Consider the following 22,316-nt stretch of genomic DNA (forward strand, 5'->3'; position numbering starts at 1 on the left):
GGGACGGGAGGGGCGGGGGGGGGGCGGGACAAGGCGCCCCCGCCACCCCCCCCCCGCACCCCCCACGAAACCGGGCGCCGGGCCTCTGGCGCCCCCCGGTGGGGAGTGGCAGGGCGCCTTTGCGAGATGGGTGAGTGCGCGGGCTCCCGGTCCCGGATTCAAACTCCATCCCTGTCTCCCTTCCTAACATGAGAATAGTAATAATAAAACAATAACACCAATACTACTAATAATTTATTATCAGTAATAATAATTTTAAAACTTAAACGAGTTCATGAAACTCCTCTGCTCACAACTCTCCTTGGTTCTTCTCTCACTCCAAGTAGAAGCCAAAGCCCTCAGAGTGGCCCACAAGACCCTGAACGATCTGCGGTCTCCCTTTGCCCTCACCTCCTTCTCTCTCCCCTTCGCACACTCAGCTCCAGCCACACTGGCCTCTTCGCTGTTCCTCATACAACCTTCCAACTTCAGGGCCTTTGCACTTCTTGTTCCTCCATCTGGAATGCTGTCTCCCCCAGGGATCCAAGTGGCTCCCTCCCTCCCCTCCTTCAGGTCTCCACCCAAATGTCACCTCCTCTGGGAAGCCCTCCCTGATCTCCCACGATTTATCCATTATCGCTGCTTTATTCTTCTCTGCTATCTTTATCACCACTCTACATATTTTACATTTCTCTGCTTCAGCGACGATCTCCCTCACGAGAACATGAGCTCCATGAGAGCAGGGATTTTAGACTGTCAGCAAGAGGAATCGCTGATGTTCTCACACTTCGGTTGTTTTGGAATTTCTAGGGATTGTTCACTCATCGCTGATTAGACCCACAGCTAATCGTGAGCTGATACACCAGCCCCTATTACCATGTCACAAACTTGTGGATTAAAAAAAAAAATTTTTTTTTATTTGGCCGTGCGGCATGTGGGATCTTAGTCCCCCAACCAGGGATCGAACCGGGGCCCCCTGCAGTGGAAGCGTGGAGTCTTAACCACTGGACCGCCAGGAAAGTACCAGACTTGTGGATTTTTCAAAATATACTGATGGGACTTCCCTGGTGGCACAGTGGTTAGGAATACGCCTTCAGGGACTTCCCTGGTGAAGCGGTAGTTAAGAATCCACCTGCCAATGCAGGGGACACGGGTTCGAGCCCTGGTCCGGGAAGATCCCACATGCCACAGAGCAACTCAGCCCCTGTGCCACAACTACTGAGCCTGCTGTACTCTAGCGCCCGTGAGCCACAACTACTGAAGCCCGTGCACCACAACTACTGAAGTCCGCACGTCACAACTACTGAAGCCCATGCACCACAACTACTGACGCCCGCGCGCCTAGAGCCTGTGCTCCTCAACGAAGAGTAGCCCCTACTCACCGCAACTAGAGAAAGCCCGCGAGCAGCAATGAAGATCCAACGCAGCCCAAAATAAATAAATAAATATAAATAAATAAACTAAAAAAAAAAAGATGGAAGAAGGCAGCCAGTGAGCTTGTAGTTCGGACACTGTCAATCTTGGGTTCCAATCCTGCTCTGTGTCCAGGTGATCTGGGCCCTGAGGTAGCCATTCCTGGCCTCTTTTTCCAGATGGCTCAGCTGTAGAAAAGGGACCCCCCAGATGCCCACTCTGCTGCTCCTAGCGTCTAAGAGCAAGTACCTAAGAAGTTTGGTCCCAGGACTTCCCTGGCGGTCCAGTGGTTAAGACTTCGCCTTCCAGTGTAAAGGGTGCAGGCCGGATCCCTGATGGGGGAGCTAAGATCCCACATTGCCTTGCGGCCAAAAAACCAAAACATAAAACAGAAGCAATATTGTAACAAATTCAATAAAGACTTTAAAAATGGTCCACATGGAAAAAAGAAGTTTGGTCCCAAGGACTAACCGTAGGAGTTGAGATCAGTTTTGGTCTCCTGCCCAGGGGCCCGGGAGGGGGAGCGTCTCTGGCTCCTGCACAGCGGGCCAAGGCTTGCTGTTATATACACCCCTCCCCCCAAGCTGGGTGTGCATAGGGGAAGGTCGCAGGCTCCCAGCCAGACCGCCGGGCTTGCAGCCCAGTCTGACACTTACTGCATCCCTCGGGGCCTCGGTTTCCTCACCTGCGAGGTGGGACTATCAATTCCCACACGGGGGCTTCTGTGAGATACCCCAAGTGAAGGGCTCGGAGCAGTGCCTTGGTAAGTGTTCTGAAAACGTTAGTCATCGTGTTCCTCTGCTCGGGCTGCATGCAGCCAGCCTTTCAGAACTGAGGCCGTGAGCAGGTGGAAATCACTGGCAAACTTCTTTACGCGGCCAGGCCACGTGAGGTCTTCCGGGAGCTTGCAGGGGATTAGAGGATGTTAAGAACTGCCATTCTCCTTCAGTGCTTTATTACGTACGCGGGGGAAGTAGGTCTAGAGCTAGGAAGGGGGGGCGGTCCCTCTCCTGGAGATCCCATGTATATGCTCCTCCCCCTCAAACACCCCCAGGGGCCTGAAGAGGAACGGGGAGCATCATCCTAGTTCAGCCGCCGTCACTCCCACTGGCTATGCCAGTCGCCTCCTCGCCATGTCGGTTCCTCACACGGCCGCCAGAGGGCGCCTGGGAAACCTAAAACGGCTCAGCTCTCTGCTCGGGACCCTCCTGGGGCTCCCGCCTCACTCACGGTCAAAGCTGTCATCACCGTGGGGCTCAAGATCCTTCAGGATGGGCCCCGTTCGTTCTCTCTGACCTTACCTCTTGTCTGCACCCCCTCCTTCCCTAGGTTCCAGTCACAGGGCCTCCTCGCTGTTTAACGTTCCACCCACGCTCCTGCTTCAGGGCCTTTGCACTGCCTGTTCTCACTGCCTTGGGTGCTCTATCCGTAGATCTCCCCGTGGTTCCCTCCCTTATTTCATGCAGCTCTCTGCTCACATGTCACCTCCTCAAAGAAGTCTTCCGCTCCCACCTGATCCTGAGGGCCGTCATGTGCAGTTGGGCGGGTTGTTCACTACAAAAAGCACTCGCTTGTATGAAGGGGGCTGGACTCCAGGTCACATGCTGCTCTCCAAGCTCTAGGAGAAAGGGGTGCCGTTTTCTTGTTCACACAAAGGGATTCTAGGGGATAGCAGCTGCTTTGTCCACTCCTTCACCGATCTTATTTGGAAATAGGGTCTTTGCAGATGGAATCAAGTTACGATGAGCTCATACTGGAGCAGGATAGGCTCTAATCCAATATGACTGGTGTCCTTAAAAGACACACTGATGTACAGGGAAGGTGGCTTGGAAGGAGAGACTGGAGTGATGCGGACACAAACCAAGGAACACCTGGGAGGGCCAGAGACTGCAAAAGGTAAGGAAGGATCGATCCTCCCCTAGAGTCTCTAGAGGGACTGTGGCCCTGCTCACACTTTGATTTGAGACTTCTAGCCTCCGGAACTGAGAGAATACATTTCTTTCTTTTAAGCCACCCACCCAAATTGGTGGTACTTTGTTATGCCAGCCATGGGAAACTAACACACCCTGCTTGATTTTCCCCACATCTCTGACACTGTACACGTTTACAGTCAATGCTCACTGTGAGCAGGTGCCCTATTTTGAATGAGTCCGCTTGTTAAAATGTCTGTGATGCCACAAACTCGCAGCACTTCCATGGACACGCACAGAGTGGCAAAAACGTTGAGTCGCTAAGGCGGCGCCCTCGTACTGGAAATGAAGTATCCTTTTGGGGGTCTATTTAGTGCCACGTGTCTCACATTTTTTGTGCTTCTGTTGATTTCACTGTTTTATTTTTCATATATATATTTTTTAATTTAATTTTTGGCTGTGTTGGGTCTTCCTTGCTGCGCGCGGGCTTTCTCTAGCTGTGGCGAGCTGGGGCTACTCTTCCTTGCAGTGCGCGGGCTTATTGCCATGGCTTCTCTTGTTGCGGAGCACGGGCTCTAGAGCGCAGGCTCAGTAGTTGTGGCGCATGGGCTTAGTCGCTCCGCGGCATGTGGGATCTTACTGAACCGTGTGCCCTGCATTGGCAGGTGGATTCTTAACCACTGCGCCACCAGGGAAGTCCTGATTTCTCTGTTTTAAGTGGCCCCCAGGTGTAGTGCTTTGTGCTGTCTCAAGTGCTTAAGCACAAGAAGGCTGGGATGTGCCTCACGGAGAAAACACGGGTTAGAGAAGTTTCACTCAGGCACGAGTTATAGTGCCGTTGGCCGTGAGTTCAATGTTAACGAATCAGCACTATACATTAAGTGAGGTGTCTTTAAACAGAAACACACACAAAACAAGGTGATGTCTTGACGGCGTGACAAAAACGTGACCAGAGGCTGGCAGGAAGCTAACCCTGTATTTCCCCCCAGGAGCGATGGTTCAGTATTTGCTAATTCCGTGTTCCCAGAGACCACAGAACCTTAGCAGGAATGATACGAATCGCCTGCGTTTGGCTGAACTTTTTCACTGTCTGCCTTCTCCACCACCAAGCTGGCCCTCCCAGGACAGGCACTTGTCTTGTTCAGCTGCACCCCTGTGCCTGGAACAGGGCCTGGCGCCCAGCAGGGGCTCACATGTGTATGTGGACTAAGCCCTCGCAATCCCCCTCTCCACCCACCTGTCGCCCCTACCCCCGGACTCCAAACAAGTCCCCAGAGACCCGAAAGCAAAGGGGGCCGGGGGGGGGGGCGTCAGTACAGTTTTAAAAAAAAGGATCGATTTTTAATTTACAAGAGTTCTAAATGTACAGAATTCTCCTTTAAAAAAATCGTTATACACAATAAATACAGTACAAAAAAATTTATCTTACAGTACTAGTTTTGTCTCCAAGATTTCGAAATCTGGCGTGGGTGGCTGGCGGCAGGAAGAACAGAGGGAAGACTGGCTGGGGATGGGGTGGGAGGAAGACCCCGGTTTCCTGTTTTGGAGGTGCTCGGATTTCAGTCGAGGGACTGGAGGCTTCGCAATCCCTCGTTCTCATTCGAGCGCACACAGAGGGACATAGGACACGGAGCGGGACGCACACACATGGATGGGACACAGCTGCCCGCGGGCACAGCGCTCCCAGCTGGGGGTCCCGGCAGGCAGGCTCACGCCGCCCCTCCCGTGCGTTTCCTTTCTCGGCCTGTGGGGGGCGGTGGGGAGGGGCTGAGCGCAGCTCGCAAGGACCTGCCGGCTCTGAGCGCCCTCCACGCAGGGATCCGTGAAGCCACACGGACAGGCCCGGTACCCGGAGACGCGTGAGCAGTGGGGACAGCCAGGAAGCCCTCATCCCTGGCAAAAGCGCACGTGTCCCCCGGTGGGGGGGCGGAGTGTGCAGGAAATGGGAAGAAATAGGAAATGACACACCAGGATTACCCCCTCCTTTGGCAGGGGGACAGTTTACATTACAGCCCCTCCTCGAAATCCACGACCCCCACCCAACAACCCAGCTGAAGCAGGAGGTGGGGGACGAGGCCTTTGTGACTCAAATAACTTAGGCAAGAAAAACTCAAGGGGTCCCCGGCTCGTGTCCCCCAGGAGGCTGAGGTCGGACGCCCGGCTGCCCCCCTCCCCCCTCCCCGCGGCGTCCCTGCGGAGCGAGGGGACAGGGAAGGGAAGACCAGCCCGGTGTTATCTGTTCAACGTCCTGGCGCCGAGGCCACCGTTGTGACTGGAGGGCGGGTAGGCCTCCGGCCTGTGCAGGGGCGTCGGGGAGGCAGGCGTGACCGCCGCCGGGGCGGCGTGTGGGTACGGGGGAGCGGGCGTCCGGCCGGGGGCCTGTTGGAGGTTCAGGATGCTGTCGATGGCGCTCTGGAGGTGTTCCGTGAGCGTGTCGTCCTGCGGGCTGTCGCTGGAGAAGCTGGCCTGGTCCACGTCGGGCGACTCGGACTTGCGCCGCTTGGCCGGGGGCAGCGGGGGCGCCTCCCAGCCGGGCTCCCGGCTGCCGCTGCCCTGCCCGGCGCCGGCCGCGGGTTCGGCCGGGGCGCCCTTCAGCATGCGCTGGTACAGCTCGTCCTCCACCGCCGCCAGCTCGCGGATGAGCCCGCTGGTGGCCTCGTCCACTTTGGTGGGCAGCGGGGCCGGGCTGCCACCCCGGGCTCTGCCCGCCGCCGCCCCCTCGGCCGCCCCGCCGCCCGAGGCCTCCACGTTCTCGCGGTAGGTCTTGCGGAGGGGCAGGCGGGGGCAGTGGGGGGCCGGCGCCGGTGGCTTGCGGTCGGCAGCGGCCGGCGGCGGCGGGTGGTCCACTGTGCCGTTCATCTGGCCGGTGGCGGGGGGCGGCGGCGGGGGCCGGGGCGGGGGCTCGGCCGCCTTGAGGGCGGCGGGGGGCGGCGGCGGGGTCTGGTGCACCGGGTCCAGGGCTGTGTTGTGGACGACCTTGCTGAGTCCGGCTTCCTGTTTGATCTTGAGCTTGAGGCCAATGCGGCTCCGGGCCTCATAGGTCTTGATGGGCGGGCGGTTACGGGAGGGCATCGGGCCGTCCTCGTCGGCGTCCAGGGAGGAGGCAGCGGAGGACAAGGCGGACGAGGACAGGGAGGAGGAGGACGCCCGGGCCCAGCTCACGGAAGGGGAGCCTCCCGCCCCACCGTGCCGGATCACCAGCTTGGTGGGCAGGTGCAGAGGGGGTTGGGTCGGGGTCCCAGACGCTGAGGACGGTGATGGGCCGTGGCTGGGGAGCCGGTGTCCCTCGGAAGAGGCGGCGAGGGGGAGGCCGAGAGAGCGCGAGGAAGACACATACTCGTCTGCAGGAGAAGGGGGCCAAGAAAACCCAGGGGCTTAGGGAAAGCACGAGGCGCCTGCAGAGCAGAGCTGAGAGGAGCCGGCGTACGCTGAGCGCCTACTACCTGCCAGGCCCGGGGCTAAGCCCTTGACTCACCGAGTCCTGAGGACATACTGCTAGGTAGGACCCTTTCCCCAATTCCCAAGTCCCCCCAGTGTGCAAGCACAGGTCAGCACCGGAGAGGGGACGCCCTCTTCACTTCTGCAGCCCAGGCACCTTGCTTGCTGCACCCCAGCCCTGGCTCTGCTCCCCTGCTTTTCTATCCCCTGGGGGTGGCAGAATGTTCCCTCCATCCAGGCCAGGATCGGGGAGGTGAAATGGACACTTGGTGATGGAGGAGGAGGAAGGTGAGCTCAGCTTTCTGTGGTTTCAGAGCCGGGAGCACGCGGCAGGAAGGCGGGGCTCGGGCGCCGCCCAGTGGTGGGGTGAGGTGAGGCCACGCACCCTGCTCCCGCCCCAAGTCTAATTCGGCGGCTCTGGCACTGGGCACTACGCGGGTAGGAGTGGGGGACTCCGCCTCTCTCCCCTCTCACCAGGCTTCTCCTTGGCCAGCTGCTTGTCCAAGGCCAGCGTGGTCTTTTCCTCCTGAATGAACATTCGGTCGATCATTACCATCTCCGCTGAGGGGCTCACCCTCTGAGGGGGGAGAGAAGAGAAGATGGGCAAGTGAAGAGGTGAGGTGGGGGAGGGGACGCGAGCAACCGGCATGGATGGGAACACATTCCAAACTGTCCTTGTGATCCCACCCAGCCCCCCTCCCTCCTTCTTGTCCAGAGGGGGTGAGGGGAAAGGGCAGGGTCCCCCGGGGAAGAAGGTGACGGCCACCCTACCCGGGACTCCTCCAAGAGCAGGAGGCGGTATTTATTGAGCATGGCCTGGGTGCGTTTCAGCAGCTGCGTGGAGACTGTCTCAAACTCCTCGTCCACTGTGGAGGAAGAGAAGGGGTCTGGAGGTCCAGATGTTGGGGACCTAGGGACCCGCAGATGCGCACGGAGCTGGGCGCATCCTGACCCACAGTCAAGGGCGCGTGCAGAGTTGCACTAGCATCCGCTCCTCGCCACCCGCCTCCACACGCGGGGGACAGGGTGGGGAGAGTCCCAGGGGAGGCCTCACCTTTGTGGTAGTCGTTGGGGGAGGGGAGGGCACCCTGGTAGACGTGGTAGGGCAGGAGGCGATGCAGGGCGTCCTCAAAGGAGGGGAAGGCCGTCTTGTAGTCAGGGTGCAGGACAGAGCCCTGATGTTTGTGCAAATGCTCCAGGAAGCTGGGGGTTGGGGAGGATACCACACACCCACACCCACACACACACACACACACACGCGCGCGCACACACACACACACACACACAGAGCTGGTGGTGAGGCCAGGAGACAGCAGATCCTGGACCCTGAGCCCCAGGCCACAAGACAGAAAACGACGGGACAGGGAAAGGAACGCTGGGGGAGTGTGTGTTAATGGGTGCTCATTATGCCCATTTTACAGATGAGGAAACGGGTCCACAAAGGTGAAGTCCCTGACCCAAAGCACCTACAGCGAGGAAGAGGCAGTGCTGGGAGTCAGAGGCCAGAGCTTGAGACTCAGCTTCCATGCAATACCGTCTCCTGCCACCTGGGGTCAGCATGTCCCCGCTCTGCCTCTGACCCAGCAGCAGGCTTGGGGAGGCGGGCAGGGAGGTTGGGCCCCTGGTTGGTTGGTTGATAAGATCCTGCTCTCTCAATGGGCTGTTTTCTAGCCCAGCACGTAAACATGTACGAATGTACACCATACACCAGACATAATGTCCCACCAGACATGCTTGGCTGTACCCTGTGCTCTAGACCAGCAGCCCCTACACATCACGGGGGCAGGACCTGGTCTGGCTGGTGTTTCCAGAATCTAGCACAGGACTGGGCACCGTATGAGGACACGACTAACACTCGAGGTGGAAGGAGGGCAGAAGAGAGGGACAGACCGCAGGCAAGCCGCCCATCCACCCAAACATCGGATCAGCCACGCACCAGTCTCATTACCATCCGTCCATCTATTCACCCAGGCCCCCATTCATCCTTCCACCCGCCCAAATGCTCATCGCCCATCCCCTGATACGAAGCACTGCCTGCCCCAGGCCTGTCTGAGATGCTGGGGGTGCAGAGGTGACCAAGCCATGCCAAATCCCTCCCTCTTGAAGCCAGCAGCCTAGCTGTCTCATGAATGCTCCTAATACAGCCTCACCGAATCCTCACCCATCACCCTATTATCACTACTATTCCCACCCCACTTTCTAGAGGGGGAAGCTGAGGGTCTTCAGGGAAATGGCACTGCCCAAACCACAGGGCTAATGAGAGGTGGAGGGAAGGCACGAGGACCGGGCACTGAACTCACCAGGCTTCTTTGCTGGGCTGAAGGGTAGGTGGCTTCTTCAGGCTGCTCAACTTGCACTCATACTGCGGGGTGGCGGGGTGGGGGGGTGAAGAGGCCAATGAGAGGTACTGCGACGGAGGAGCCTTCCCTTGGCAGCCTGACCCTCTCTACCCCCCAGCCCGGGACAAAGATGGGAGGGGGCCGACGTCGCCCGAGATGGGGTCCTGGTCCCAGCTGCGGGACGCTCTGCCCATCACATTCAACCTGCGGGGAAGACCCGGGCTGGACACGGTGAGGAGAGGGTGACAGGCAGGCTCGAGCCCTCGGCACCCTCCGCCTGGGTCCCCTCCAGCCCCTTATCCGGCCTGGGTCTCTCGGCCTCCGCCTGCCCACCAAATGGCCCTTGAATCCCTCGTCCTTGTCTGGCATCTGATTTGCAGACTCTTCTCATTTTGCCTAAATCTCTCTCTTGACTTCCCTTGCTCATGCCCGGTCTTCCCTCTCAAGCTCTTTCGAATCTTGGTCTCCGCCTCCGTCTCCCCCAGACCCCGCACACTCCCTGTCTCGCCCCTCCAGCCTGGGTACCACTATCCTAGTTCTCCCCCCAACCTCCCCCCTCCATCTCCGCCGTCTCTGTTTGACTCAGTGTCTCACTGCCCACCCCGCCCTGCCCTTCCGTCTAGGGTCTCACCCCACCTGTCCCGAGCCCATGCAGCCCCTCCTCCTACAGTCAACCTCTCACCTGCTCCAGTCCCCAGTGACCGTCGGGGTTCTCACTCAAGCCAACTCTCCTACCATCACCCTGTCATTTTGGTGTCCGGGAGGGGTCTCTGTCCAACTATCTTGGTCTCCCGTGTGTCCCCCCCGCCCCGCCCAGACCGTCCTGGTGTCTCACCCATCACCAGGCTGTGTCTCATCTGCTCGTCTCTGTCTGCCGGTCAGCACCCCCTGCCCCCCTCCGGTCCCCGTCCCGGTTTCCCGGCGATGTCGCTCGGGCCCTAGCCCTCCACTCTGGCGGCCCCTTACCTGCAGCCCGGAGGACTTCCCTGGCCCAGATGCAGCGGCCTTGGCCACAGTCAGGGTGGGGAGGTTGCTGGCAAAGGCTTTGCTCTCGGCGGGAAGCAGAGGAGGGAGGCCTGGGGGCGAGGTGGGGCAGACAGGACTCAGGGGTCACTGGCGCGAAGGTGCCTCCAAAGACGCGACCCTGCACCCCTCACTTCTCTGCTTCTTTGGCCTCAGTGGCCGTGTCAGCCCTGGAGGGAGCGCCCCCGGAGGGACATCTGGAGAGAAGGCCCTTCCTCCTCCACCTTCCCTGTCCTGGGAGGTCTGGGCGACCCCTTGGGCTCACGCCCCCAGGCTCTGCCCTAGCCCGTCCTCCCCGGCCCCCAGCCCCCCATCCGCCCACCTTCGGGCCCCCCAGCCCTCGTGCGTGGGCCACCTCTCCCCTACCTGCAGTGGCCACGGGCGCCGGGGCCGGGGCATGGCTGGGGGCGGTGGAGGTCCCAGATGGGGCCTGCCCACTGACCAGCCCGGAGGCGGTGGGGCTGCCGAGGGGCCCCAGGCTGGCGGAGGTCTGCGGGGCGGCGGGGGCGCCCACAGCCTTGCTCTGGAGGATGATTCCGGACGGCACCTGAGGAGGGCGACAGGTGGCTGGGGGGCACACGCTAGGAGTGGGGGCGGCCAGGAACCAGGGCTGGGGGCGAAGACAAAGCCATGAAGTGCCAGGGGCTCCAATGGGACTGAAGGGGAGGGCGGGGCGGGCGGGGGGCCGGTCCCTGCCTCCGATTACCTGGTGAAATCTCTCGAGAAGAGCCTTCGGCTGGGGCAGCGCCGGGAAGGGGGTGGCCACCATCTGGAAGGTCCGAGGAGGCGGGGCGGGGGGCGCGGCGGGCTCGGGGACCAGGTGGAGGGTCGGAGGGGGCGTGGGGGACTTGTGGGGCCCCTGGCCAGGGGGGAACTGGAGCTGGAAGTCGGGCGGCGTGGGGGCTGGCAGCCTGGAGGACGTCTCGGAGGAGGAGGCCACGACAGAGGAGGTGGAGGCTGGGGCCAGTGGCCCCTCCAAGGGCTGGGAGGGGGATCGCAGAGGGGGCTGCGGTGGGCCTGGGGCACTGGGGGCCGGCGTGCTCGCAGGTGGGGGGACGCCCAGCTGGTTCTGGATGACAAAGATGCTAGGCAGAGTGGGGGGGGCCTGGGGCGGAGGGCAAGGGTGCAGGGCGGGCTCTGAGGGTGGCCGGGACAAGCTCTGGGGCTGCGAAGGTGGGCGGGAGTGGGGTCGGGAGGGCGGGCGGGAAGGGGGCCGCGGAGGGTGCGGGGAGGGCAGGTGAGGGCTGTCTCCCAGCGGGGCCTGGTGAGGTAGTGATGGGGATGACGAGGGGCCTGGGCCCTTCAGCGGAGCCGCCGCTGGGATCTGGGCAGGGGAGGGAGGGAGAGCGGAGGGGGCGGGGTCAGAACCAGCCTTGGCTCCCGTTGCCCCAAGACACTGGGGACCCCGGCCGCTCCCACCAGAAACCCCCGCTTCTTAGCCACCCCTTGTCCTGAAAGGACCCCACCACCCTTCCCGTCTCTCACTTCTGAACTCCCCACCTCACCGCTCCACCCGCCCCCCTCAAGCCCTGCACACGTCCACCTACCTCATTCCCTCAATCCGCCCCCCACCTTCCCCCACACTGTCTGTCCCCACCTCCGCCTTCCATCCATCCCCCCATCCCCCGACACCTCTGCCCTCCGATCTCACACCCCACCCCATGTGCCCCCCCAGTCCCCCCAGATGAAGGCGAGCTCTGCAGGCTTTGGGGGTAGCAGCGTAGGAAGCAGTGGCGGCGGCGGGGGCACTACGCCAGCTGCCCAGCGGATAGGCGGGGGGCCGGGGAGCATGAGCACAGCAGCAAGGGGGGGAGGGAGGTGGCCAGGCGGGGGCAGCGTTCCAGCCGCCGGCCCTGGCCCGACCGTCCAGCTAACCCAGGAAAACAGATAGCAGCACAGACACTGTGCCTGCGTACTGGGGCGGGGGGTTGATGGCCGAGGAGCTCACGGCTGGGGACTAGGGGATCCAGGGAGGCAGGGGGTAAGGACTGAAACTGAGGGTCAGGGTCAGGCCCCTCTGGACACCAGCCCATGAGTTACGGGTCCCCTTCTAAGTGTCCGTGGCCGCTGCCTCCGTGTGCCTGTGTGGCCGTGGCTGCACGCCTACCTGGGAGCCACGTGAGCCTGCAGGTATGGGCGTGCATGTGTGTGTGCGCGCGTGTGCACACTCATGTGTCAGACTTGCACACGCAATCCGGGCACTCGTTCTGTAACACGTACAGTGACCTCGCCTACAATACACCTCAGCCAGAGCGCCTTAGCCCCCTGCACTCTTTTCCCTCAGAGGTCACGTCCCCGAGAACCATAACCTCGGCAGCTACTGTTGAAGCAGCGAGGACCACCGGGTACCTGACGCTGTGCTGGTGGCGCCTTTCTGCTCACCGTACCCCAGTGACGGTGCACACTGATCCAGCGCGTACGGCTGGGAACTTGTACCCACTCGTGTGGTCTCTCCACGGTCCCGAGAGCTGTGATGATATTGGACCCATTTCACAGATGAGAAATTGAGGCCAGGGAGCCAAAAGTACTGGTCGAGTCTTGGACAGGTGCTCATCATCTCCCTGGCTTATCTACACCACCCAGTGAGTGACTCCCAAGCTGAGCAAGGAGGACTCATGCTCAGAGGGCTCAGGGGACTTGCCCAAGGCCACCCATGGCTGCCACGCTCCAAAGCTCGGGCTCTTTGCTTCAAGCCTCCAAAGTGGGCCAAATGACAATTCCGGAGTTATGGCTTGCTTTTTAAGCCTCCAAGCTTGGCCCTGAATAACTTCAAATTCAAAGTTAAAAAACCAACTAACCTATCAACCACTCTCTATGTCCCCAAAGGCTTGCCACCTCTAAGGAGGTATCAGAGGCTTGGACCTTGGCTCTCAAGGGGCTGGTGAGATTGTCACCTGGACAACCCTCTGGAAGGCGGTTTGTTCTGGTGGTTTTGAAAGACCCTCGAGTTGACCTGGTAATCCCCCCTCCAGGAATCTGTGATAAGGGGCATTCAGACGAATGTTCACAGGCCTGGCCACTGTGGGACTATTTACAATAGAGAAAATAGGAGAAGAAACCCAATGGCGGCAGCAGGTGAGTAGCTAAAGTGAGTAAGGGTGAAGGGAGCCGGCCCACTCGACACTTCCCCTCACCCCCCCAAGCACAGGCTTCCGAGGGCTTGGTGAAGTGGCAACACAGCCGTGCCAGATGCTAAGTGAGATAAGGAGAATGATCCATGACGCGATCACTGGACAACTGGCTAGACTGCATTATGGACAGTGGATTTGCTAACTGTATTGTCTCACGGCCAGATTTGCGGAATTTGATAACTCTGCTGTGATCGAATAAGAGAATGCTCTTATTCTCAAGGGCTGAAATACTATGCTAAAATATTAAGGGGTAAAGAAGCATGATGTCTGCAATTTACTCTCAAATGAGTCAGGGAAAAAAAAAAAAGTATACATGCTGAGAGGGCTACAGCTAAAGCGAATGCAGCCAGACATTTACAGTGGGTAAACGTGGCGGGGCAGCCGGCTTCTGAGGCGGCCCCCAGCGACCCCCGCCTCCTCGTATCCAGTCTCCCACATGGTATCAGGGTTGGTCTCTGGTCAAAAGCGGCCAAGAGAACTCAGGAGAAGTGACCACACGTCACTTCCAAGATTAGGTTATACTATAAAAAAGACTGTGGCTGCTATCCTGGGTGCTCTCTTGCTCTCTTTCTGTTGGATCAGGCACTTGGGAGAAGCCAACTGTAGAGCACGTTATGAGCTGCCCTTCGGAGAGGCCTCAGCCTCAGTTCGTCTCTACACAGGCCCTCCCTCCTGCCAGCAGTTGCACGAGTGCACCATCTTGGAAGCAGATTCTCCAGCCGGGTCAAGCCTTCATATCACTGCAGTCCTGGTTGATACCTTGACTATAATCTCCTAAGAGATCACGAGCCAGAACCTTCCAGTTAATCTGCTTCCGATTCCTGATCCTTAGAAACCATGTGAGATAAGTTAATGTCTGTTGTTCCAAGCTGCTACATTTTGGGGGGGGCGGTAATTTGTTACACAGCGATAGACAACCAATACATCTGGTCAGAGAGTAAAGAACTCTCGTGAGTATTATTCCCATGTACTAGTCTTATAAATTTGCTGTATATTTGAAATGATTTTAAAATGAAAAGTTTAGTGAATTCCCTGGAGGTCCAGTGGTTAAGACTCCGTGCTTTCACTGCCAAGGGCATGGGTTCAATCCCTGGTCAGCAAACTAAGATCCCACAAGCCGCATGGTGCAGCCAAAAAAAAGAAAAAAAGAAAGAAAGAAAAGTTAAAAAGTAACCAAAAAAGTTTAAAAATTAAAAAAAGAATCTCATCCTCATTAAAAATACAGAGATAAATACTCACACACTCCCCCCAAACCAAGTCAAAAACCAAATGACATACTGGGGGAAATAGTTGCAACTCACAGCCTAGACAAAGCTCATCTCCCTCATATACAAAGAGCCTCTAGAAATCACAAATAATAACAAGCAGTGAGAAAAAAGGAGATGATCAGACAGTGTGCAGAAAAAGAAACACAAAAGGCTGAAATATATCAAGAGATGTTCAACCTCACTTGTAATAAGAGAGATGCAAATCAAAACACCCTATGGAACCATGTTCAGGCATCGCATTAGGAATAAGCCGTATGTCTCATAAAGACACTCGTGCATTGCCTTTGGGGGTCTAAACTGGCACCATTTGCTACAGCCTCAGAGGAATGCAATTCAGCAGCAGCTGTGCAAATTCTAAGTGCACCTGTGCTTTGAACCAGCAAACAGGCTTCCAGGAAGTGACCAGAGAGATACGCCTGCACATGTGGGAAATGACAGGTGGATGAGTTGTTTACTGCAGCTCTGTGTGGAGGACCAAAGCCTGGACGTGGTCTGTCGTGCATCAGGACAGCACTTCGGGGGATGAATGCTCATCCATCCCCATCTGTACAGAGGAATACTTCTCCGCTGTAACAAAGGACCAAGGAAACTCCCCATGTGCTGCCCAAGTAAGTGGATAACGTGCTACCTGCTGGAGAGAGAGAAATGTAAACCCGTATTTGCACGAGGCTGTATATACACAGAGCTGGAAGGAGATACAAAAAGTGCTGCGGCTATGGGGAAGGGCCGGGGGCTGGGAATGCAGGCATGGGGTGGGATGCTTTTCCCCGTACTTTAAAAATGCTTTTTCATGATCGAACCATGTGACTATAATACCTAATGTCAAAAGGACAAATGTTTTAAATGGATGGGAAGAAAAAAAAGCAAGGCTGAAAGGAAAGGTCATACCAAAAATGTTACCAGTGGCTTCTGCATGCTGGTATTATGGGTGATTTGTTTTTCTTCTTGTTTCTTTTCTGTATTTTCTAAATTCTCTAAAGAAGCATGAAATTATTTTTATAATCACTTTTTTTTAAGCTCCCACATGAGTGGACTGTTTACTGAGAGATTCCAACTGCCCGTGAGGAGACGGGAAGATGCTCGATTGACGCAGAGAATGAGAGAGAAGCGAAGGAGGAGGAGTGCATTTTTCCGCCTGGCCAGCAGTGAGTCGGCTGTTGATCTGGGGTTGAGGAAGCTGTGGGAGAAGGCCTTCACTGGCACAGACCTCACAGAGGAGCAACCGGTTTGGTCCATAACATGCTTGGGAAGCACTTACAGTCAAGCCTCTGTATCCACGGGGACTGATTCCAGGACTCCCTCGGATACCAAAATCCAAGGATGCTCAAGTCCCTTATATAAATGGCACAGTGTTTGCATATAACCTATGCACATCCTCTCGTATATTTTAAATCATCTCTAGATTGCTTATAATATCTAATATAATGTAAATGCTATGTAAATAGCTGTCTGAGCGCAGCAAATTCAATGTTGCTTTTTTCTGGAATATTTTTCCCCGAGTATTTCTGATGCGCAGTTGGCTGAATCCGGGGATGCAGAACCTGTGGGTATGGAGGGCCGACTGTATACCCTCTGGTCCAACAATTCTACTTCTAGAAATTTACCCCTACGGGTATTCTCATGCACGTGCAAAGCCTGATACAAGAATATGTAGGGGAGTGTGGTTTGTTACCAATTCCACGGGAAACCACCTTAAGTATTCATGAATAGGGGACTGAATAAATGAAGCCTTGAGGGTCTACGTAATGAAATAAAGACATCAAAAGGGTTGGCAAACTATGGCCCAGAGGCCAAATCTGGCCTGCCACCCGCTTAGCTGACCATTTTGTATGGCCCGCAAGCTAAGAATAGTTTTTAGACATTTGTAAATGGTTGAAAAGAAGTCAAAAGAAGAAGAATATTTTCTGACTTGGGACGCCGACAGGGGATTCAAATTTCAGTGCCCATAAATAAGGTTTTATTGGAACACGCCCATGCTCATTCATTTATCTAGAATCTAGATCTAGAACTGCTGCTAGGCTGTAATGACAGAGACCTGCAAAGCCTAAAATGTTTCCTATTGGCCCTTCGTGGAAAATTCACCCGGCTTCTTTCACGCTTGCAGGACTTTCAACATGCCCGGCCCTGTTCAAGCACTTTACATACATTAACTTATTTATCCCTCACAACAACCTATGAAGTAGATGCCACTATCCTCCTCGTTTGACAGGTCAGGAAACTGAGGCACAGAGCGGTAAGGGACCTGGTGGAGGTCACAGAGCCTGTAAGTGGCAGGGTCGGGAGCAGAGTCCCTGTTCCTAACTTCCCCTAACAACAGTTCTCCGGGACCGTGGTTTTCAAGGCCCACCTAGTGCCCAGCGGTAACGGCTCTCCCTTTGCTCTCGCGGTGGGTTGCTCAGCGCCGGGCGGGTGCTCGTACGCGTGGCTGGGTCCCTTCCTCCACTCATTTATTCTACAAGTGCTCACCAAGCATCTGCTGTAGGCCAGGCACTGTTCTGGGCGCTGGGGAGACAGCAGGGCCTGAACGCACACAGCTCTCCGCCTCGCGGACTTTACGTTATAGTGAAGCGTATACGTTACGGAGAGGCATTTACGTTACAGTGAAGACAGTTAACAGGGAAAACAGGCAGCCTGGTCAGAGGGTGGTCAGTGCGACGGAGAAATGCAAAGCAGGGAAGGTGGCAAGGGAGGGCCGGGAGGGGTCAGGAAGGTGACCAACTGGTCCTGGTCTGTCTGGGACCGTCTCAGTTTTAAAACTGCAAGTCCCGTCTCCCGAGATCCTCCTCGGTACTGGGTAAACTGGGCTGGTTGGCCACCCAAGGAGCGAGTCTAGGCAAGTACCCGCAGGGTGTGTGCAACATTAAAGTGACAGAGTACACGTGTGCCCTGGCCTGGCTCTCAACCACAGCACCCAGAAAAAGGGCTCCTACCGGCCCCACGTTCCAGCTGAGGACGGGAGCTCGTGAGGCTCGGAGAGGGGACTGCCCTTGGCCCCAGGGACCCAGGCCCGGTCCGACCACTCTAGAGACAGTGCTTCCAACCTGAGTCTCTCATGGGCCAGGCGGCCCCTCGCCCCTCCCCTACTCCTGCCTGGTTTTCCTCTCTGGGTAGAGAAGACCTGAGGACATCCTGGCCCCATGTCCCTCTGGACTGACCCATAAACACAATAGCTAAGATAATAATAATAATAGCAAATATTTATGGAGTGCTTACCCTGTGCAAAGCACATATTAACTGGTTTATTTGTCCTAACAGACCTATAAAGAAACTATTATTCCCATTTTCCAGGTGAGGAAATCAAGGCTCGGCAGTTACAGGGACTCGCCCAGGGTTAGCACAAGGCCTGACACATACGTAGTGCACCCCTTTCCCTAAACAACTGTTGATGGAATGTAGAAACTAGTTGCTTCAAGTCACATGGTGAGTAGCAGAGCCTGAGAATGAAATCATGGCTGTTTAAGGCCAAGGCCCAGCTGATTTCTGCCTTCCTGGACCTCGCTTATGTTATTCCCTCCCCTTCCTGCCTACCCTAATCCACCTACCCACTGGTCCTTTTCAAAGGAGTACAACATCCATCCTCTCAAATGCTGATGTGCTAATGACTTACATGAGACAACGGCTAATTTCTCTAATATGTAAAGAGTTTCTACAAATCAACAAGAAAATGACCGTTACCCCAAATTTGAAAATGGCCAAGGATATGAACAGACAATTCCGTAGAAAGGAAAACACAAATAGCTCTAAATCTATAAAAACCTGCCCCGCCTCATTTACCGTAAAACAAAATGCATATTAAAACAAAACAAGATACTATTTTCACCTATCTGATCGGCCAAGTTCAATATTGCTGAGGGTGGGGGCAAAAAGGCACAGATCGTATATTGCTGATAATCTGTTAAACCAATTTACACTCCAGAGCAATTTGGCAATATCTGTCAAAACTACAAATACATTTGCTCTTAGACCTAGCAATTTCCTTTTAAAGAACTTATCCTACAAAGAGACATATGTAGAGTTCTTCTTTGCAACCTTGCTCAACCACAGCTAAAGACCAAAAGTGATCTAAATTCCCAACAACAACCGATTAAATAAATAATAGTACCTCCACACAATGGAATACTATGCAAGAATGAAGTACAGTCTCCAAGATGAACTTTTAAATAATAAAAGGTGCAGAATGCATGCAGGGTACACTATCACTTTGGTAAAAGTGGAAGGGAAGGAATCCAGTTGTCATTTTGCTCGTCTATGCGTGGGAAAGGAGTGCAAGAAACTGCCTTGGGAGGGAAAGCAGGAGAGGGGGCTTTGATCTAGACCTCTTGGTATCTTCCTTAAAATGTGAGCTACCTGAATATTAGTTACCCAGATAGGAAAATGATCATTCGAGGACCTAATCCATTTCTGCTGTGTGGATCTTGCGTCCCTGACTAGAGTGTGGGCTCAAGCATCCATGACTGTCCGGAGACCCTCAGGAAACATCTGGGGAGCCAAGGAGAGCACCGTTTCCCAAGCCAGCGAGACAGAGAGGCAGGCAGGGCAGCCAGGGAGCGAGCGGAGGGAACGGGGAAGGGGGGCGAGGGGCAGGGCCGGTCTGCGCTGGGACAGAGGCTGCTGGGGTTCGTCTACCTGGGGGGCCGGCGCCGGGGAGGCCTGGCTGTCGGGGGCCTGAGGGCCAAGGCCAACTCCTTTGGTGACGGGGGTGGTCAGGGCTGGGTCTTGGGCGGGAGGCGGGGCGCTGACTATGACCGAGGCGGGCACGGAGAGGTGGGGGCCCTCTGTGGAGAGGGGCTGCTGGCTCCTCTCCTGAAACAGGCAGCCCGCACAGGGTCAGAGGCCATCCCCACGGACCCGCGGCCTCCCCACCCTGACACCCCGCCCCCACTGATGCACCAGGGAAGCGGGTGGTGGGAACCGGCTGGGGGGCACCAAGGCCGGGGCCTGGGAGGGAGCCCCAGGGTCCAGGAGGCCACAACCCGGGGCAGCTCCGAACCCTCAGTCCCGTGAGTCGTCTTCCAGCTCCACCCCAATGTGCATCTCTCCTGCCCCATCTGTCCGTCCATGTCTCAGCCACTCTCTCTGTGTGACCCCTCTCCAACCCTCCAGCAAGTGGGCAGTCTGTCAGCCAGTCACTCTCCTTGTCTGTCTGTCTCTGTGTCAGTCAGTTGGCCCCGTCACCCTCAGGCCTCCTCCTTGGGGACCTGGAGCAGGGGGGCCATGTCTGAGACGCTCTCCCTAACCCACAGGACCCTCCCACCCGCTGCTTCAACCACACCCGGTTCTAGCTCTTGGCCCCTCTCCACACAGACCCCCCGCCCCTGCCTTTGCCGTCCCCTCCCCTGCCCGGCAGCCCTGGTTACCTGGGGCAGGAACATCTGCAGGGAGTCCTGAGTGAGGATGGCCGTGGCGGCGGCAGAGGGCGGCTGCCCCAGGACAATCTTCTCCGGGCTGGACGCCAGGCCTGGACTGGGCTGGGGAGTGGAGGCCTGAGCCGGGGCGGCCTGCGGGGCGGGGCCCTGTGCGGGCTGCTGCTGTTGCTGTGCCTGTGGCTGCTGGAGGCCCAGAGGCAGCGGCGTGCTGACCGCGGGGGACGCCTGGGGCGCCGTCTGCACTGCGAGGACAGGCGCGGCCTCCCCAGTGGCAGCGGCGGCGGCAGGGGTGGCAGGCTGCACCAGACCGTCGGGGGCGTTGAGCATAGCCACAGCGCTGGGGGGCAGAGTGACCCCCTGGAGGACGGTAGTGGCGGCGGGGCCGGTGGGTGCCGGCTGGCTCTGTGTGGGCAGGCTGCCCGCGGCCAGCGACACGGGCATCTGGAAGAGCGCTGGCTGGCCCACCTGGATGGGGGCCGCCGAGAGGATGTGGGCTGCGCTGTGGGCCCCGGAGTGGGGGGCCAGCACAGGGCCCAGGCTCAGCGGGCCCGCCAGGTTCTGGTTGGTGAGGATGGGGTTGGCGATGAGCTGTCCGCCCGCGTGGGGGGCTGCGGCCGCCAGGATCTGCCCGCCTACGTTGGCCGGCAGGGCCGAGAGCGGCTGGGGGAGCTGGACTGCTGACGTGCCGGGCAGCAAGAACTGGTTCTGGCCCGGCAGCATGTGCTGGGCGGGGATGACGATGCTGCTGCCTTGATTCAGGAGGTGCACGCTCATGGGCTTGCTCAGGGCCCCGGGGGGTTGCGGCGGGGCCCCGCCCGTGGTGGTGGCAGGAGGCTGCTTGAAGACGTTCGCCTGCAGGGCGGGCGCCGGGAAGCCTGACAGCACCATGTTCTGGCCGGCCTTGCCCGCCGCCATGAAAGTCAGGTTCTGGGGGGCCTTGGGCTGCTGTGGGAGGCCCCCTGCCTCGCCCTGGATGGTGAGTGTGGCGCCCGCGGGGGCGAACGGCTTGGGTGTCAGCTGGTAGAGCTTGGGGGGCAGCACGCCGGCAGGCTTGGGCTGGATGGGTGTGGGCGTGCGGTGCAGGATCACGTTGGGCGCCGGAACCAGTGGCGACGTGCCGAGGCCCGGGGCCACCGCCAGCGGCTGTCCCGAGGGCGCCCCGCTGGCCGCGGCCGTGGCGGCTCCCGCCCCTCCGAACACCGAGTTCCCATTGAGCGTGGTGGCCACGGCGGCAGGGAGGTTCTTCTGGATGACCAGGCCAGCCCCCTGCGGCGAGACGCCGGCCGACGCCAGGGTCACTGGCTCTGAAGGGCCAGCTGCCGAGGCCAGATAACCGCTGACGGGCACCTGCTTGGCCAGGAGCTGGGAGGTGGGCGGGTTGAGTGCCATGACGGGCTGGCCCACCACCTGGATGGGAGCCAGGCCGAGAGTAGCCGCCGCGGCGCCCCCGGGGCTGCCGTTGGGCAGGCCCTGAAGGCCTGGGATGGGCTGCAGGGTCACGCTGCCCAGGCCCACGGGCTGCAGGAAGGGCTGGACACTGAGGGCTTTGCTGACCACGTCCTGGGGCGGCACCAGGGCCTGGTGGGTCAGCACGGTGGGCGGGGCCTGCAGCCCCAGCAGGTCAGCCCCACCCGGGAAGAGGGCCTGGGGCCCCGTGGCCACGGCGGCAGCCCCTCCGGTCCCCGCTGGGCCAGCCCCGCCATCCGCAGGCTGCAGCGTGGGCAGCTGGAAGGGGCCCAGGTCCAGCTCGGCCTCGGCTTCGAGTGTCTGCTCGGTGATGTTGGCCTCCTGGAGGCTCTGCTGGAGGATGTCACAGGGCTGGTCGGTGCCCCCGCCGCCCCCGCCCCCCGCCGCCGGTGAGCCCAGGATATCATCTTCCAGGAAGTCGAGGTCCACGCTGGGGGCCGGCTGGCTGGGCTCTGGGTTCAAGTGGTTGCCAGAAGCTTCTTGCACGTGGAGCTGGAGGCAGGTAAGGTGTGAAGGAGAGAGCCGAGGTTAGCAAGGGGCCGGGCTCGGCACCGCGGAAGCAAAGGGCACTCGGAGTCAGGGCGGCAGGGATAGGAAGAACCTTCCACCTAGAAGTGGCTGGACCCGGGTTCAAATGCCAGCTTTGCCAGGGCTGGGCTGGGCAACCTGGTGCTTGCTTAATCCAGCCTGTTTCCCCATCTGCGCACGTCAGCAGAATGTAGTAAAAACCATTTTCTAAACAGCCATACAGGCCCGTAATACTTATCTGCAATTCCAAAACCCGAAAGGCTCTGAAAACCGCAAATGTTTTGCTAACTGTAGGCTGTAAATCCTGAACGGAACTCAGGTGATGCTCTGAGGGAAAGGCATAATTCATCCATGTAACGTGACTCGCCTTAAGTCTGACCACAGAAAAGCCAGTGTGTTATGTTACATGCAGCACACACATATTCTGCATCACCTTTCCATTATCTGAAAAACC

The 22,316-nt window shown here is 58.0% G+C and overlaps 1 protein-coding gene across 11 annotated transcripts in view; it reads right to left on the bottom strand.

Annotated features, from left to right (window-relative positions):
* Positions 1 to 4,259: 4,259 nt before the first annotated feature.
* The window catches only part of BICRA (BRD4 interacting chromatin remodeling complex associated protein), a 76,734-nt gene continuing 58,677 nt past the window's right edge, over positions 4,260 to 22,316 (bottom strand). For 7 of the 11 annotated variants that reach the window (XM_089902638.1, XM_089902639.1, XM_089902637.1 and 4 more), the window contains 10 exons: positions 19,859 to 21,826; positions 19,128 to 19,304; positions 10,809 to 11,426; positions 10,469 to 10,712; positions 10,046 to 10,155; positions 9,041 to 9,102; positions 7,795 to 7,943; positions 7,512 to 7,606; positions 7,215 to 7,317; positions 4,260 to 6,643 (listed from right to left, as the gene is read on the bottom strand). In XM_089902638.1, the coding sequence (XP_089758764.1) occupies positions 5,535 to 6,643; positions 7,215 to 7,317; positions 7,512 to 7,606; positions 7,795 to 7,943; positions 9,041 to 9,102; positions 10,046 to 10,155; positions 10,469 to 10,712; positions 10,809 to 11,426; positions 19,128 to 19,304; positions 19,859 to 21,826 (4,635 nt within the window). In that variant the 3' untranslated portion in view covers positions 4,260 to 5,534. The remainder of the gene's footprint in view (positions 6,644 to 7,214; positions 7,318 to 7,511; positions 7,607 to 7,794; positions 7,944 to 9,040; positions 9,103 to 10,045; positions 10,156 to 10,468; positions 10,713 to 10,808; positions 11,427 to 19,127; positions 19,305 to 19,858; positions 21,827 to 22,316) is intronic. The other 4 variants (XM_022585222.3, XM_089902643.1, XM_089902644.1 and 1 more) reach the window with 4 other exon arrangements.

Source organism: Delphinapterus leucas, chromosome 20 (assembly GCF_059928025.1).
Source record: "Delphinapterus leucas isolate spDelLeu-1000000601 "Yukka" chromosome 20, BTC_Dleu_Yukka2, whole genome shotgun sequence".
Lineage (NCBI taxonomy): Eukaryota > Metazoa > Chordata > Mammalia > Artiodactyla > Monodontidae > Delphinapterus > Delphinapterus leucas.